Source organism: Agelaius tricolor, unplaced genomic scaffold (assembly GCF_023055355.1).
Source record: "Agelaius tricolor isolate 1412-34295 unplaced genomic scaffold, bAgeTri1.0.p SCAF_12, whole genome shotgun sequence".
Classification (NCBI taxonomy): Eukaryota; Metazoa; Chordata; class Aves; order Passeriformes; family Icteridae; genus Agelaius; species Agelaius tricolor.
In genome coordinates, this window is record NW_027269272.1 from 23671262 (window position 1) to 23688793 (window position 17532).

At 40.5% G+C, this 17532-nt stretch overlaps 1 protein-coding gene across 3 annotated transcripts in view; it reads left to right on the top strand.

Moving 5' to 3' along the window:
* BCHE (butyrylcholinesterase) overlaps positions 1-16915 on the top strand; it is a 28090-nt gene extending 11175 nt beyond the window's left edge. For all 3 annotated transcript variants that reach the window (XM_071438144.1, XM_071438146.1, XM_071438145.1), the window contains exons 3-4: positions 9924-10090; positions 16664-16915. In XM_071438144.1, the coding sequence (XP_071294245.1) occupies positions 9924-10090; positions 16664-16785 (289 nt within the window). In that variant the 3' untranslated portion in view covers positions 16786-16915. The remainder of the gene's footprint in view (positions 1-9923; positions 10091-16663) is intronic.
* Positions 16916-17532: the final 617 nt, after the last annotated feature.

Genomic DNA, 17532 nt, shown 5'->3' on the forward strand with positions numbered 1-17532 from the left:
CATCATCTTTACCAGAGTTTACATCCATTGTTATATTCAGAAACAATAATGGAAACACCTTTTTAGCAAACTGATAGGAAACAGTGGATCATGGAAAATATGAGTAATCAGAGACTCACCTTGGCAGGCCTCTCTCTCTCTCTCTCTCTCTGGCTTGCAAGCTGACAAGCTGTCATTGAATTTCAAAACTGAAAACAGGAGTATTTCCTTCAGATGTCTTTTGAAAATTAGTATGGGATACAAATTGCTGAGATTGGTTTAATTTTATTACAAACATTGCGAATTACAAGAAGTTCCTTCCCATATGTGCAGCAAACTCAATTCTGTCCACGTGGATCTTCCTCCCTCCAACAGATGAGTCAAACCATTGTTTTCAAACAGGAGATGAGAAGATCTATTGAGGAAATGTCCAAATATTGTAGGAGCCTTTGAGTGAGAGCAAAACTTAAACCTAGAGCTGAAATGCAGAGGACGGCCTGGAAGAGAATTCTGGCAGTGCTTTGTGGAGCAGGGGAAGCTCAAACTCAATTGTCAAAGGCTGTGGGATCAAAACCATCAGTGGTGGCTTGGGGCTGAGCAAGGAGAAACGAGCCCTGGAAGAGAGGGAGATCTGAGGGGCTGGAGGGAGAAATGGAGCTGGGGAAGGGTCTGGAGCAGCAGGAGAGGATGAGGGAGCTGGGAAGGGGCTCAGGAAAGGAGGCTCAGGGGGAATTTCTGGTTCTTCACAATCCCTGCCAGGAGGGCACAGCCAGAGGGGTCGGGCTCTGCTCCCAGGAACAGGAGCAGAGGGAACGGCCTCAAGCTGTGCTGAGGGGGGTTTAAGTTGGAGATTAGGAAGAATTTCTCATGGGAATGGGTGTCCTGCCCTGGTAAAATCTGCCCAGGACTGTGGTGCAGTCCCCACCCCCTGAGGGATTTAAAATCCGTGTGGATTTGGCACTTGGGGACATGGGACAGTGGTGGGTCAGAAGTTGGACTTAAAGATCCTGGAGGCCTTTTCCAACCTAATTCTGTAATTCTATGGATCCAAACCTTGGATGTGGCTCTGCCTTTCCTCATAAGTGAGATGGGTTGGAGAGCCTGTATTGGAGAGCCAGGTGTGGGGTCCCTGTTGTTGAAAGGAAATGATGAATCTGACTCCATGTTCTTAGAGGGCTAATTTATTATTATATTATATTATATTATATTTATTATTCTATACTAAAACTATCCTAAAGAATACAGAAAGCATATAGACAGCAGGTTTAACAAGACTCTAATGAAAAACTCGTGACTCTCTCCAGAGCCCCAGCACAGCTGGACTGTGATTGGTCATTAAGTAAAAACAATTCACATGAAACCAATGAAACACCCACCTAACACATTCCAAAGCAGAAAAACACAGGAGAAGCAAATGAGCTGATATTGGTTCTTTTTTTTTTTTCTCTGAGGCTTCTCAGCTTCCCAGGAGAAGAATCCTGGGCAAGGGAATTTTTCCAGAAAATGTGACTGTGACAAGCCAGAGTTCCAAGGGCCTGGCAAAGAGTCTACACAGACACGTTCTGGGGAAAGGAGAGGCATGAAGAGAAAGAAACATTTCAAGAGTGAAATAAAACCATGGTGAGATTGCCACCTCAAATATGGGATTGGGAGTGAGATGTAAATAATTTAGGGTCTGGAGGGAAGTAAGGAAAATGGAAAAGCAAGAGAGGGAAATGTAACTGCTGCAAGACATCAGGTGACCAAGAAATAAATGCACAAAGGAGAAAGAACAAAAAATGAGATTGAAATGTGAGAGCAGAAAATGTCTGAAAGACTTGCAGGGAGAGAACAAACCTGAGAACAGAGAAATGAAGGAAGGGCACACATGGACTTCTTATGAGTTGTATTTGATTCACATATAAAGCAGGCATTTCAGAGAGAATGTATTTTACATGCAAACACACAGTCCCAAAAGGCACTGAAAAATTCTAATTAATGTTTGTTCACCCACAGTTAATCCCCTTTTTGAGGGCCACTCTTCTTCTGTGCTGCTTTCCTGCGGCTTAGTCCTGTTTCATCAGCAGAAGGCAGAAATGGGAGTTGGAAAGGTCTGCAAACCCCATTTTTCCAGGTGGTTCTGGAACGCTAATCTGAGGGGATGCTGAGAAGTTCCGCGGGAGGAATGGAAACCTCTCAGTGCACATTTTAATTTACTCCCCAAAGCCAGAGATTGGCTGTTCCAGGGAAGTGGCAAAGGCGAGGGGAGAGGAAATGAGGAGCAGCAGAGGTTGCCTAACACCACATTTTTGAAGGGAACTCAATGTGGTGTTTAATTCTCTTTTCAATCAGCTGCAGGGGAAGGCAGTGGTGGGGAAATGTAGTTAGAAATTCAGTGCTGGGATTTGGGAGATTCTGTCCCCAAGAATTTGAAGCCGTGTTGGTAGAAATTGGGTATTTTGTGCTGGCAGTTGGTGATATTACACAATTTTATAAGAATATCAAATTGAAGGTGACATTCTCTGCTTCCCCAGACACATCTGTGTCCTCTACCTTTCCTTGCAGGAACTTAAGAGAATTTCTTAATTTCAAAAAATGCAAACCCTAAAGAGCACTACCTCAAATGTACACCTCTTCCTACAGGAACAGCTGTTTAAAAACAGTGATTTTTTTTTTTTTTTTTAAATTCTAACAAAGCTTTTCATTTTAATGAACTTATAAATATCTGCCTCTCATGGGTCTTATTCATGGTGCAACCTCCAAGTGGATTTTCTGTAAAACTGGCAATGCTCAGATGTTTAACAGCTGTTTTTTCCTAGCAATAAAGTAGTCTGCATATAATAATTTCCACAAAACCCTCTCAATTTTGAAAGAGATGAACTTTAAACACATTCCTCCTCTCTTTTCCTACTGTTTCTTCTTAAGAGCAATACTTCCATGGCTCCCAGTCCATGTGTTGGTATTTGGAGAACTCCCTCTTGCTGCAGTTCAAAGCAGAGACTCAGAAGAATTTACAAGAATGGGACATAATTCAAATTTCCTTATCAAAGGAAGTCATATGTAACTTACACTTGTAAATGTCAAACCTACAATGAATTTACACCATAAGAAAATATTACTATCATCATCATTATTATTATTAAATTTTTGGGGAGAAGGTTGAGAGCACTCTGTTTTCTTGTTTACATTTCCCAGCACGAAGCTGCAGTGGTTCAGTTTCTGATGAAGCAGTAACACAAATTCCCCCTCCTGAAAACTACCCAATAGTTTCACTTTTAGGACTGCTCAATTTGGCCTATATCATATGGTCGTGAAAGTTTGTGACTCATGCACTTCCTCCCACTCACAGAAATAAAACAGTAGTAGAAAATATAAAGAAAAATGCCACTGTGATGAAATCCATCAGGACACAAGGAATCCAGAGGGTTTTGGTTGGTGCAGGGCTCTGTGGAGCATCCATCCTGAAAATAAATCATGATTAGGGCAATTTCCATTGAAAACAAATCTCAAATATCATATCCTGGCATAGTATCAAGCACACAGTCCCTAAATTGCAAATTTAGTCTCTAGAGATAAGAAAAGCATTGAACACACTTATCCAACAATTTCTGAGTGCCTGGGATGAACTGCATTAATGGCAGAGAAGGGAAGGAATGGAACCAGCAATAATATCCATGAGCACAGTGTTTACTCTTTCTCAGAACCAGCTGGGCTGACAAATTTTACCAAAGACAGTGGGAATTTAAAACACAGTATTAATAGTTTTATGGCTATAAAAACATTATTCTCTTCCCTATGCTCTTTTTTTGCTTCTGATGAAGCCCTGGTTTGTTCCAGGGAGTAATTCTAGTTAAGATACTGTGTAAGTTTGTGTTTTCCAGGCCATGAGGAGGAAGAGGGGTTGCAGGGGAGATAAAACAGCCCCAGAGGATGACAAAAAGGCCAAGTGCCATGTGCCTTCCTGTCTACTCTTTCTTTTGCTTACCTGTTAGGGAAGGTACTTCCTCCTGCAAGGTCTCCGTGGGGTTCAGGACCTTCTTCCATTTCCAAATATCCCTCTTCAACGAGTTAAGACTAAAAGCTATAGTTCCATTTGATGTCTTGCTGCAGCCAAGACTGTTAAGAAATAACAGCTTTGAAAAGCGGGCCTTGAAAGCTGAAATTGATCCCACACAAAAGGGCAGAAGGATCTTACAAAACACTTTACAGGAACATTGGGGAAAAAAAAGAGGTAAAATAGTTCCTTCAGCTCAAAGAAGGACTAAGCTGCAGTGTTGCCTCTCTCCTGTCTATCCCAAAGCAATATAAATATGAAATGTGAATATTCACACCAGAACCTGAGTCCTGGAGAAAGGGTGAAATCCTTACTGTGACTCTTACACGGAACAGTGGGACAGCTCCAGACCTCATATGACAAAATCCCATCTCATGCATGCTCTGTGTGGAGTTTGGGGTCGCTGGAGCAGCCCCAGGCTTGGCTGGAACATTTCAGAGGGAAGGAGATCCATGTGCAGCACAGCCCGGAGGGTCAGAAGTGCAGCAGGGGTTGAAGGGCTCCTTAGCTCTGGCTCAAACTCATTATTTCTCCTGCCACCAGAGCAGGTTCCTGTCCAGGAACCAGGGCTTGGAAGCACCCAGCTCCTAAACACTCAGCAAAGAGCTGAGGAAGAACATCCTGCATCTAAATGTCTCAAATGCTCCACTATTTATGACCAATACCTTGAGGCCTGCCTTGTGTACAGCAGGAATTTATGACATGCACGAGCAGGAATTGTTTCAACTCAATGGGTGCTCCACAAAGCCCTTTGGAGCAGAACAGAAGACAAAAGACATAAGAGCAAATAGCACAAATAAAAAATAAATAAATAAATAAATAAAAGGAATAACAGCTTGTCGCTTCATTTCCTGAAACTGATATATAATAGCACATCCCACGATAATTTATAGTTAAAGGCATTTAAACAGGCAGCTGCTGTGTCCAGGCTGGAATCTGGGAGGAATATCCTGAGCTTTATTTAGCCTGTGAAGGTGTAAGAAAGCCTGGCTGCAAAGGTGCTTCTCCAGTTTCTCTCAGTTAAGGACTCTGCCAGCTGGATCCTGCTGCTTTCTTCAGGGATCAGCAGAAGGAATAATATTTACCCAGGCTAGGACTTGCAAAGCAGTTTCCCTCTGGCTCAGGGACACTTTGCAGTCACTGGATTATGGACTCGTGTGTGTGATCTGGGAGTGAGAACTGAGCACAGCAGGGTATAATGAACTTCCCAGAAGCAGCTGATTAAAAAGGGAGTTGGAAGGATTCGGGTCTGCACATCCCTCAGACTCGTAGTGCTCATCAGAGGAGCCCTTGCTTTCCTACTGAGGCAATCTCAGTAAGGCTCAAATGCCACAAAATCAGGATTTTTGCACCTTATTAAGGAACAATTGTATGAGAAATTTTTTAATTTCAATTATATGATAATTTAAATCAATTATATGAGAAATGTTTAATGACTTATATTTTCAGAAAACCGTCACTATTTTCTCACGTCCATGGCGCCATCCAAGCAAAGCCTTACAAAACCTGCTGTCACTACCCCATCATCCCCCCAGGGACCACAGCAGCACCCCAAATTGAGATTAACCTGGCAGCCAGTGTGCTGCAGTGGGAAAATGAGCGTAGGTATAAATATCACCCATCCTGGCCTTCAGGAATCATGTGAGACATCTGGCAGTGCTGGCCTGGCTAATGCCACAAACACTTCCCTTCCCTCTGGAGTGGGACTGGGGCAGCACTGGAGGGCCTGGGGCTCCTCATCAACAACAAAATGTTTCCTTCCAAAATGTGAGGGGAAAAATAAAAATAAAAAGAAAAGGTTCATCTGTTTGGTTCAGACCTTGAAGATCATCCAATCATCCGATGTGCAGAAGCAGCCCTTACTCCCAGAGCTACCCTCGGGGTGAAACCTTCAGGTTGTCCTTCTTGTTTGATGCTGAACTGACTGTTCCCATAATTCTCAGAGGTTTTGTACTGCAGCTGCAGGAAACCTGCAAGAGTTGGGGTTATTTTTGCCGTCGCATTCCCTCCAAGGCCATTCCCCCTCCTGGTTTTCTTGTGCCCATGGAAACACTTCATAAAATACCATCCCATGGAAACCAGCTGATTGCCAGTGCTGCCCAAGAGCCACCAGGAATCACAAAAGCCAATGAAAGGGATTCACATTCCCTCTCTGCTGCCTTTAAACCAGCTTTTAAAAGAAAAGGGGCCAAATTGGAAACGAGCAGCAGCAATTCCAACCGGGCTGAAGCCAATCCACTCACCCTGGGAGGAACAGGCCTCCCTTGGATGTCAATTCCTTCTGCACAGGGGAAGCAGAAGGTGAAGCAGAATTATCATTAGTTTTCATTCATCTTAGTGGGCACTGAGATATGGGGTTGTTTTTCTTGTTCTCTGGAGGAACCCACAATGTAAGCCACAAACAGGAACATGGTGAAAGCTTGGGACAGTCTAAGCTACACTGCAGGACACTTGTTTTACAAAGGAAATCCTAAAGCACCCTAAACATGTTTTCAGGAGGGTTAGTAGAGAATATTTGCCATTCTGGACTTTTTCAAAGTACAACTTAACACTACAAAAGAATAACCTCTGTGGTAATGATGGAATTCACTCCATGAGTTTTCACTCTGCTATTCAAGACTTGCTCCCAAAAAAAAAGGGAATATTTTCCAGGTACTTTATATCCTGAATGTTTACCAAAAGCAGTCAGATGATGAATTACATATTTTTGTGTGTCTGTATGATAAACCATTTGTAAAGGTAATGCTGTGTGAATATTAATAAAAATGCAGTGATCTGGTATTGTTTCTCAGGCTATATTGATCATATTAATGAGAATGGTAATGTATGTATGTTTATTATGATTAACAGAGCTCTGTTCATGTTGCATTTTCCATTGGAATGAAATTAACTTTCTGTTTCTAAAGTTGCTGAAGATGAATATTAAATACAGAGAAATGATTGGTGAATAAGCTCTTCAAAACCCTCTTCACGCCTATATCAAATTTAGTACACTTGTTATAAATTAATCTTGAAAACTAGAAGTTATTGGCAATTGTGGATGGAAAAACCCAAAGGGGGAAGAACCTGATCTAAGTAACAAGAAGTACAATGAAGAAATTTCCACTTAAAAACGTATCTTAACAAAATAATTTACTATAAATGAGCTGCTGTGCCACTACCAGAGTAGAGAGAATCCAGCCTATAATTTCAGGGCCTATGCAAAGAGAAAACATAGCTGCAGGAATGAGACAAATTCTGTTTACACCAGAGTTTAAACACAGGTGGTTTTAGTTTGTGTTTTGTTTTGTTTTGCTTTGTTTTGTTTTGTTTTGTTTTGTTTTTCTGTCTCGCATTTCTTTTCTGGGAACAGTTCAAAGAATTGTATTTCTTCATTGCCTTAGGACTTGCTCCTGCAAATGGTAAAAAGGGTAGAAAAGGAAAAAGATTCTTTCTAAGATCTTCAGTGAAGCTCACATTCCTGGTCCAGCTGAAGATGTCCCTGCTCATTTCAGGAGGTTGGATCTTCCAACTTCCCTTCCAAGCCATACTATTTGATTATTTTCTCCAAACAAAATTAAGGGCCTTCTCTGAGTAAATCTTGTCCAAGAAAGGTGATTTGACAAGATAAAACCATGAAATAGAGACCTGTCCTGAAGGTGCAGAGCCCAAAACCTTTTCAGGACACACCATCAGGCCCCAGTGCCAGCACTCAAGTGGCAAATCTGGAATTACTGAAGCAGAGATGATTAAGCAATACCAGCGAATGAAAGAGCAGAGGATTAAGGAATTGATAAAAGATGATAGAATGGAGGTTTCCATGCAAATGGAACTTTATTTTTTCAGCACAAACAAGTTTGTGTAATCGATCACCAAAGATTGTCCATCCAAACCTAAATGGGCAGTGACAGGTTTGTGCAGGGTATTGGATTCCTGTCTGCTCACTGAAGATATTCCCACCATACCTCCACTGTTCTGTATGAATATTATTAGACCTTGAATTTGGTGCAAAGAACAGGGAATTTCACAGCCTATTCTGGGCACTGCAATTCTCATCATGAAGTTATTAGTAAGAAGGAATGAACAGTAATTGTGAGGGAACAACAAGGTTATAATCATAACTTGTTCCAAATTATACTCCTGTGATCTCCCTTTTGCTCTGACTGGGAGCTGCTTTTTAACTTGGGAAATTTTTAATATTAAAGCCAAGAAGGAAATTACTGGGCATCTCTTTGAACAGTAAACTTCCTAGAAATGCAGAGATTGTCATAATCAGCAGGTTCACGGGCTTCAAAGTGCTGTGTTCACCTGACAGTTCTTTCAATCATTTTTTAGTAAAATACATCTGTAGCCATCAAGGCATTGTGTAATCCCCCCACACACCTGTAAATTATAATGTGGGATGTCATGATTTATTTCATAGCATAAAAGCTGTTAAATGAATACTGACAGCACCATTAGCATCCTGATCTTGAACTGAAGTGCAAGTCAGCTCTGCTTAAGTCATCATTCTCAGGAGCCACAAATAAATGTGCACTCAAAAAAGGTGCCATGGGTTAATCAGAGCTGAATTAGTCAGGAAAAATCAGTGAAGAAGGGAGCAGGTCAGGAAATGACAGCATGAAGCTTTTATTCCAATACTGGTTCTTGAAGCAGCCAATACCAAAGACCCCAGAACACAGAAACATGGGCTGAAAACTTGATTAATTCAGAATTAACTGAGAAATATTGATACTGCTTCAGCATTTTGTGCTCTGAGTGCTCCCACCCACACCTCTTGCCTTATTCCCTCTCTTGGGAAGCAGAACCCAAATGGGCTCCACTCCCTGGACTCCTCTTTGCCTTCTGCCTTCCAGCAAGAGTTCTGGTGAAAAGCAAAGCAGAGAGAACCAAATGAACTCAGCTCAGAGTTAATTTATCCCACCAAGAATCACCAATTACTGTTGCTCAGCCCTAAATCCCAGTTTCCTTGATATCAGCTCCTAGGAAAGAAAATGGCTCCTTGTGCTTGCACTGAAATAAAATGTTTAATTTCTATTCTTAACCTCTTCTGAGCTAATGGAGATCTGTGACTGTTTGAAATACAAATCTACTTATTCTAAAATTCATGTTCTGTTTGTTCCCTAATGTAACATTGCCCACTTTGTTGTTCTCCTACACATTTAAACAATTTTTTTCCCCTCATGCAGACACTGTCCTTTCAGGAGGTGAAATCTGGATTCCTGTCCTTAGAGCCTTTAGAATTCTGTTGTTTTATAAATATTTATCACAACTCTTTTAATACCAACAGCTGTGCTCCTTTCACGTGCAGAGCTGGTTTTATAAAGGGTGAAGCCCCCTGTACCTCTTCCCAGGTTCCACAAGATTTCAGATTGTTCCCATTTGGCCCTCCACAAACAGGACTCAACACACTTCCAGAGATGAGAGTTCCTTCTTAATGAGGAATAATTGTTCTCTCTCCCAGTACAGATCTTATCCCAGTTTAGACATTATTTCTCCCTTTACTTGCATGTTTATCCCAGTCATTTACTCCAATCTGTTTGTCCAGCTAAAGGGATCAAAGGCATTCAAACTAAAACACAAACCACTCAACCTCTCAGACTGGCAGGCTAGTTAGTTCTAGAGTCATCCCTAATAATTCACAGCTTCTGTGACAATCTCCAGATTCAAAAAGTTGCTTGAATGTGATCATTTATTAAGTTGTTCCCTTTGATGACCCCAGAACACCACAAAAAGGGGATTTGTTTTTTCCTTCAAATGAGGGTAAATGAAATTTATCTGGCTTTTTCCCCCTGTTACTTCCAAAAGGACACATCAGTCATTCCAAACTAACATGCTTAAGCTGAACAACTATTAAATAAACCCAAATCATGCTTTATTGTGTGCTGAGGTGGTTTCTCATTCTAAATGGAGTGTTTATTTTCTCATTTAGAGCTCCAAATGGGACCCTGACTGATGGAATAAAATGGCCAGTCTTCACTAGTGCTGAGCAAAAATATTTGACACTGAACACCAAAACTTCTGAGGTACTGACAAAACCACGAGCTCAGCACTGTCGATTCTGGAAACACTTTTTCCCCAAAGTGATGGAAATGACAGGTAACAATTCTTTTCTAGATGCTTTTGTACAAAACTTTCGTGCAAGGATCATTTGCTGGATGTTAACGTGATAATTGAGTTCAGATCTTCCTGTTTGCAACTGAGATGTTCATTTGGACTGAATTGGTGTTGGATTGAGCTGTCCACGCTGTGCTGAGGGTGGACCCCAGAACGTGCCCTGTGCTTCTGGCTTTGGGGTCACCACCCTATTTTGTGCCAGGACAAAACCTGGGGACACACCAAGGGCCAGGACTTTGTGATGTGGAGTTATTCTGTCCCAAAATCCTGATGCAGCCACAGTGTGAGACACTGAGTGCTGAAACCTCTGCTCTTGGGTAACCCCTGAAAGAGTTTTGGTGCCACCAGGGTTCCTGGGTGCTGGAGTGAGCAGGAAAATCAGCGCTAAAGGAGAGTTTGCACTGGGAGCTCTGGAGGCTTCAGATGTTCTGTATAAACTGTGGGACGTTACAGGATGTTATATTTGGATTATATTATCTATTATTTATGGGATTCTATTTTATGCAACCGATCCCCTGAGGATAGGAAGTGCACTGCCACTGCCAAGAGGGGATTCTGGTTTCCAGCTCACGTGAGAGCCCTGTGTTTTATTTCTGGAGTGTCACTGCTGAGAACCCAGAGCCTGCAGGATTTGCCTGTAGAAAACAGAACTGATTTGTGCCTGGCCATGTCTACAATGGATTTATGAGATTTCACTGCCAGGAAAAGTATAATTGTTTGAAACTTTAGGATCAGTTGAACAGAGAAGACCCAAGTTTTTCCAAGACCAATGGCGCTGTTTTACCAAAGCCCAGGAATAGATGAAGCCTCTGTGCTTTGGATTTCAAAAGGAATTGATTTTATAAAGTTTTTTTGCAGCTCTGGAATCACATTCTGCAGCTTGACTGAGGGAAGGTCTCATTTCAAAAATGAGATACACTTTTAAGATGTTAATTAGTAATTTAAAATCTTTCTCTAAGACTCAGTTTGAATGCTCGTCTTAAAAAACACGTAAGCCTTAAAAATATGTAAACTGTCATGATGCACAGATGATTCCTTCTGAAATAATTTATTCCCTCCTCATTTGAGTCTGTGACTGTATTATGGCTCAACTTTTATCCCCTCTCAATTCAACAGATGTTTTTCAATTAAATCAAGAGACACGAAATCAGTAGGTAAAATGAATAATTTATGAAGCCTACTGTGTGATTTTAAAATCACAGCTCTCCCGATTACGGGTGGATTTCAGGGAGGTTTCAGAGATTCTGACAACTTTGTGCTGAGCCAGGAGAACTGAACTCTTTTACATATTCCTTTAACCTGGCTGGGAAACCCTAGGGAAAAATGTGGATCCTACAAATGGGCTGAGCTTAACTAAGCCTGCCCGGAGCAGGAGGGAGCAGATCACCAGAGTCCAACACATCCTGGGGGAGAGGGGAGCTCTGCCTGGTCCTGTGGGGTGAGGAATGATGAAGCAGCACTCAGGACCTGCCAGCAGACATAAATTCATCACTGTGCCACATTCGGTAATTGGCAACATCAATTTACATAATTTAATTAAAAGAAATTCACGAGCGTATTCTTAGCAAAAAGAGAAGAATCGTCGTGTCTGGATCCAAATATAGAACTGAGGCAAGAATGTTGTCAACAAGTGGCACTGCCTTGTCTTGTATCATCTGTCAGTCCTTGAAACATTGCAGTAATAAAAACAGTATTTCCATTATGTTCCCTGTACAATATTATCCAATTCTGACAGAAAACCCTTTGAAATCCTGTGTACAAATGTGATATAATAGCTTATATTGCAATAATTCTCCTCACTGAAATATTATTTTGCATTTTCTCTCTCCCTTTATGCCCAAAGGACAGTGCACAGCATTAATGCAGAGATTTCCTCTTGTTCTGAGGGTCTGTCCTTTCTATTACTCCTTTCATTGAAATATTCTTAGGAAAAGAAGGCTGCTTTAACATGAGGTGATATAAGATGACAGGGAACAAGTAAGGAATTTTTATGTTCTCATTGTTACAAGTTCAAGTGAGGTTCAGCTAGGCAAAGTAGAATTCTATCAGGTAGAACCCAAAGAGGATAATCAAAACAACTTATTTTGCAGAAATTATGATTTTTCAGCATCAAGTGACCAGGATTTGCCATGGATTTGCTTAGTAACCCCTTGCCTAATTCCTGACCCACTCCTAGCCCAAGCCTTGCCACCCACTGAGGGATTTTAGAGCCTTTAAAGGCCAGCTCCAAATGTGTCCTGGATCTGAACCAGCCTGTTCCCATCACAGGCTGGGTAAGACAAGTTCCCTGAGGCAGTTAAATAGATGAGAAATAGATATCTTTACTGTTAGAAAATTCACATTTTCCTCAAGCAATCATATCAGATTTTTTTTTTAAAAATTATTATTATGGTTGTGGGGTAGGAAAATAATAAGGAAAAAATAAGGCTCTCCCAGTAACAAAAGAGCAACAGCCATATATAAAACATGGCTTTGATACCTCTAGACTAATTTGTGTGATTTTGGAAGGTTTCTCAAGGTATTCTCCTCGGGTTTCAATTAGAAAACCAAAGACACGAGTCAGAACCTGGATTTTTGTGTCCAGGACCAGCGGACCTGGGCTCTCAGTTCCAGGCAGACACAATTCCTGCAGGAATTTACCCCAATTTCCAAGGCCCTGAGCACACCCTGCCCAGGCCAGGACAAGCTGGGGACACTCAGCATTTCCCCATTCCCAGAGGGGTTTCTGCTGCCTGCTGCTGCTAGGAGAATCACACTGGGGGGACAGTAAACACTAAGTGACTTTTAAGTGGCTTTTAGAGCAATCATATGTTAATTATAAAAGGATCTGTGTTAGACTTTAGCTCCTCAACACAACCTTTAATGCATCTAAAGCCCTTCCTGTTTATGTGAGCCCATTTCCTCTTGATTGTAGAACGCTGCAGGCAGCCAAACTTTCCATTTACTCTTCCATTACTATTTTAGTGTGCCTAATACATATTTTTCTATTTTATTTCATATTACTGGATCATGTATCATCTATGAAGAAATCAAGCTTGGTCATATAAATACGTTACTTTTTAAAACCACCCTATAAAGATCTTTTTTTATGTGGAGGCAGAGAAATGCTCAATCTCTTGACCAATGAGCAACAAAAATTATTGTATTTGCTGTGATCCTCCAACCAGTATCTGGGTTCTACAGAGATAAATACTCAGGGTGGTAAGGATATTAAAAAATTGACTAAATATAAAATTCACCATCAGAATTAAATTAAATTTCCACAGAGTTGGATACATGAAGAAATGTGAATTAATCACGGGTAACCTCACCAATACTATCACTCCTCCCAGCAAAGACTTTATGAACAAAACACCTATGAACAAAATGAACACCTATGAACAAAAATTTTCTGCATCTAAACCATCTGATTTCTTTCCAACATTTCATTCCATATCAAGGAAGATAACAGCCCTTGGAATAACTCATCTCCCAGAGAGCTCTGCTGATTTCTGGAACAACTAAAAAAAATAAAATAGAGGATTTTGTAGTCCTTAAAAACACATGTGAAAATGAATATACTGCTGTGTCTAACAAAGCTTTGATATCCAGAGAGTGTGATTAAAGAATATTCAGTATAGATATTATTTGTGATGTTTGTGGAGAAACTCTCACCATGAGAATCTACAGCATAAACCTGTGGCATTTATCATACTACTGAACCCAGAAACTTGAAGGTTTGCAAAAACCTGCAATCATGAAACCTGCAATCGTTGAGGACATAAAAATTAATTCTAACTTGTCATCCCTTATTAATTAACAGCTATATGGCCTTTATCCCAATCCTCAATGTGGTTTTGTGTGTTAACATTAAGATTAGCACTTTATTGGCACATCCAGCAGTTCAAAGGATGGGATGGGGATAAATTTAACTTTGCTGTAACACCATTAAAGTAAGGGAGAGATGGAATGAGAGGAAATCCCAGCTGAAGAATCAAAAAAATGCCTTTTTAAAATTTTGATCTGTTCAGCTGGAGCCTTTCAGAGCACTGATTCATTGCCTGCAGAATCTCCCCTTTTCTCCTGCCCAGCCTCACTGGGCTTTGCACAGGAATTAAGGGAACGTTTGGGATTGCCCCAGTGGCTTCTAGAAAATTCCCTGTTTTCACTGTGAGCAGGCACCCAGTGCTCTGAGCTGTAATTATTGGTCAGCTTGGACTCTCTAATCTTTTTCTCTTTTGCCTCCCAGCTGTCAGCTCATCTAAGTCATGGGTGGTTGCCTCCCGGAGATTGATGATGTTGGTGATAATGGGATGCATTGACTTGTGACTTCAATTTGGATCTTATCACTGGGGGGAAGAAAAGCAAACAAATGGGAATCCAAGTTCCTATTTCAGTGATTTCCATCCCCCTTTTGTCTTTTAGATCCATAATGGTGGCTCCTCTGAATTTTTTGATGTCTTCTTTCTCTAGCTGGCTCACTTGTTCACCATAGTCTTTAAAAAGGACTGAAAAACCCCATAATTTATACTCCAGAACAGTGACTTTTAATTAAAGACGTGTCTATGGTAGAGATGTTTCGGTGTCTTTGGGCAGACTTGAAACACCTCTTCACCTGAATAATTAAAGAAGAGAGGTTTTTGAGTTTCCTTTTTAATGCCTAAGTGGAGGTTTTGCCTGAATAAATAAAACTGGACCCCCAAAATCAAGAAGAAAATGAGAAACACAGTTCAGGCAGTTTTCTCCAAATAATACTGCTACTGCTTCATACACTAAATTACCAATCCATTTGACTTAATGTGAAAAATTTGGCTTTGCCTGAGACCCTGACTACATCTTTAAATTAAATATGTGTAAAGGAGAGTTCTTAGAGTCAGGAAAGCAGAATGTTGTGCATGTTTTGTTCCCATGTTGCTGAGTTCTATCTGCATAGTTAGCAATGAAAATGAGATCTTATTGTTACCAGCACTTCCAAATCATCTCTGAATTAATGGCAGTTGTGGCCTGCAGAAAGGAAATTTTAAAGTATCTGACCTTTCCTTTGATCTCTGTTATAACCAAGCTTATTTACAACTTTGAGCTGAGGGAGAAGGATGTGGTTAATTTATTGACATTTTTTTTTCCATATTTGTTCTTCAAACTTTTCTTTTTGACTGCATTTAAAAGTGCAGAACTTCCCGGAGAAAAAAAATATCCTGGTTTTATTTCTGGTCTCACTGGAACCAAGAAGTAAATCTCATTTCAAAGTCTCATTAAATTGCCATCTGGATTTCCAGACCAGAAAGGTTTGCAAACGTTGAGCTAAACTGCAGATAAGCGACCAAATTACTGGAAGCTTCTCCAAGCTAAATCTCGGAATCAGTGAACTCTCTCCCCCGAATATTCTCTCTAGTGATGTGTAAAACACTGAACTATTTCATTTTCACATCACCAGTTACACTTGCAGTGCTGGCAGGTCGTAAAAAAGGGGGAAGGGGTGTATTTATGGAGGGAAGAAGAACAGCAGAAGAACATAAAAGCCAGAGGAGCATAAAGAACCCACGGAGCTGTTACCTCAGGAACACCATCCCCAAGTTTTTCTGGAAGCGAGCCATGCCAGTGAGGGACACCACCAGAGCTGGGTCCAGAATGAACAAAGCACTCACCGTTCATCAATGGCTTCTGAACTTTATCCTGAGCTCTGCAGCTCAAACAAAATGATGAGCATCAGTGACTGATACAGCCTGCAGGTTTTGTCCTCACTTTGGTGCTGTCTGGGATGTTCCTCTCATGGTGTTAATCACCTTTTGGGGCATCAGGAGGGGATGCCTGTCCATAAAATACTCTGGGAACCCCGTGAAATGCTGTATTTTTATGACTCTTCTCATCCTCACCCTCTGTTCCCGTGCTCATAACAAATTTGGCGATAAACATTTCCTTGGGACTCAGGATTACTTGGAAAGTGCTTTAAAGGTGGGGATGAAAAAGGAAAAGAGAAGATGGTTTCATTTTGACATAGTGCACATTTGACAGTGTCCTACTCCAAACCTGTGCCCTTTATGCTTTAAATTTGGGGATTTGTTCCATGGGAGGTCAAGAACCTGGATATCCATTGAAATGTATTAAAACAATGGAAATCCTGTTGTTGCCTTAAAAAAGTTGTGATTTCACCTTATCTTTGCAAGCATCTCTCTCATTTTGCATTATTTATTCTTCAGGGTGTGTGGGTTTCAATGCAGGGTATATTTAACCAAAGGAATATTTTGAGGATTAAAAAAAAAGAAAAAAGTGACTTTAAAATGATGATTTTTATGGACAGAAGAATTATCCAAAATGCATTTAAAAATATATATATATTTAAAAAATCCAAAGTGTATTTATTACCCTGCCAGAATGATATCTTTACACTCCTCCTTTATGATGTAAAGACAAAATACTAATCACTGAATTTTCAGTCATTCCAGGTTTAAGAAAAGAAGCAAAAGACCATCCCATAATGTATTTGGAGCAGATGACATTGATAATCAAAATTATTTTTCAATTAGCATACAAAGAGATTCAAATTTAGATTAATGTAACCCATTTCATGTTTTACAGGAAATATTGATGAAGCAGAACGAGAGTGGAAAGCAGGATTCCATCGCTGGAACAATTACATGTCAGACTGGAAAAATCAATTTAATGATTACACCAGCAAGAAGGAGCTGTGCAGTCTCTAATTAATATGTTTACTCTTTCCAGTGTGTCCCTAGAACTGTTCATAAGGCAAATATCCAGGTAGCTTCACAACCTGTTGAGCATTAAATATATTATGCAGATTAAAAGGAAATATGACAGATACAACTCTGATTTCAGATCTTTCATTTATATTTTACCTCCTCTCTCAATATAAAAATACAAGGCACCCACACCCTTTGAAGCTTCCCTGGGTTAAGTAGGACTGTAGAGATTAAAGGCTGGAGATTAATGATGTACATATTCTTATAAATACTCGCTGCTTAAACTCACCCTTCAAAGAAACAATGCAATCTGTTAGGGGAAAATGGATTTTATTTGAAACAGAAACAGCAGTTTTACAGCATTGCCATGCAGAGCACAATCAGATTTAATCTTTAACTGCAACGCCACCTCACTCAAGCCTTGTTTCAGACATAATTTCATCAACATAAACATAAAGATGCAATAATTCTGCTGGACGCACCAGGCAATATTTGCTTGTTAGACCAAAAAGTTTTAAGACTGCCATAAAAGTGGGAATCAGTTCTTCTTCCTGCCCAAATATGTGGACAAAGCCATGGCAGGAGAGGATTTGAGCTGTGTATTGAAAGCCTAAATCAAGTGCTACAGTGAAATAAGCTGGAAAACCCAACACCTTCCCCACAATTCCCATTTTTCAAGGATTAAAGAATTATGGACTCACAAATAATGAATTCACATATTTCCAGCTCAGGCACCCTGGGAGAAAT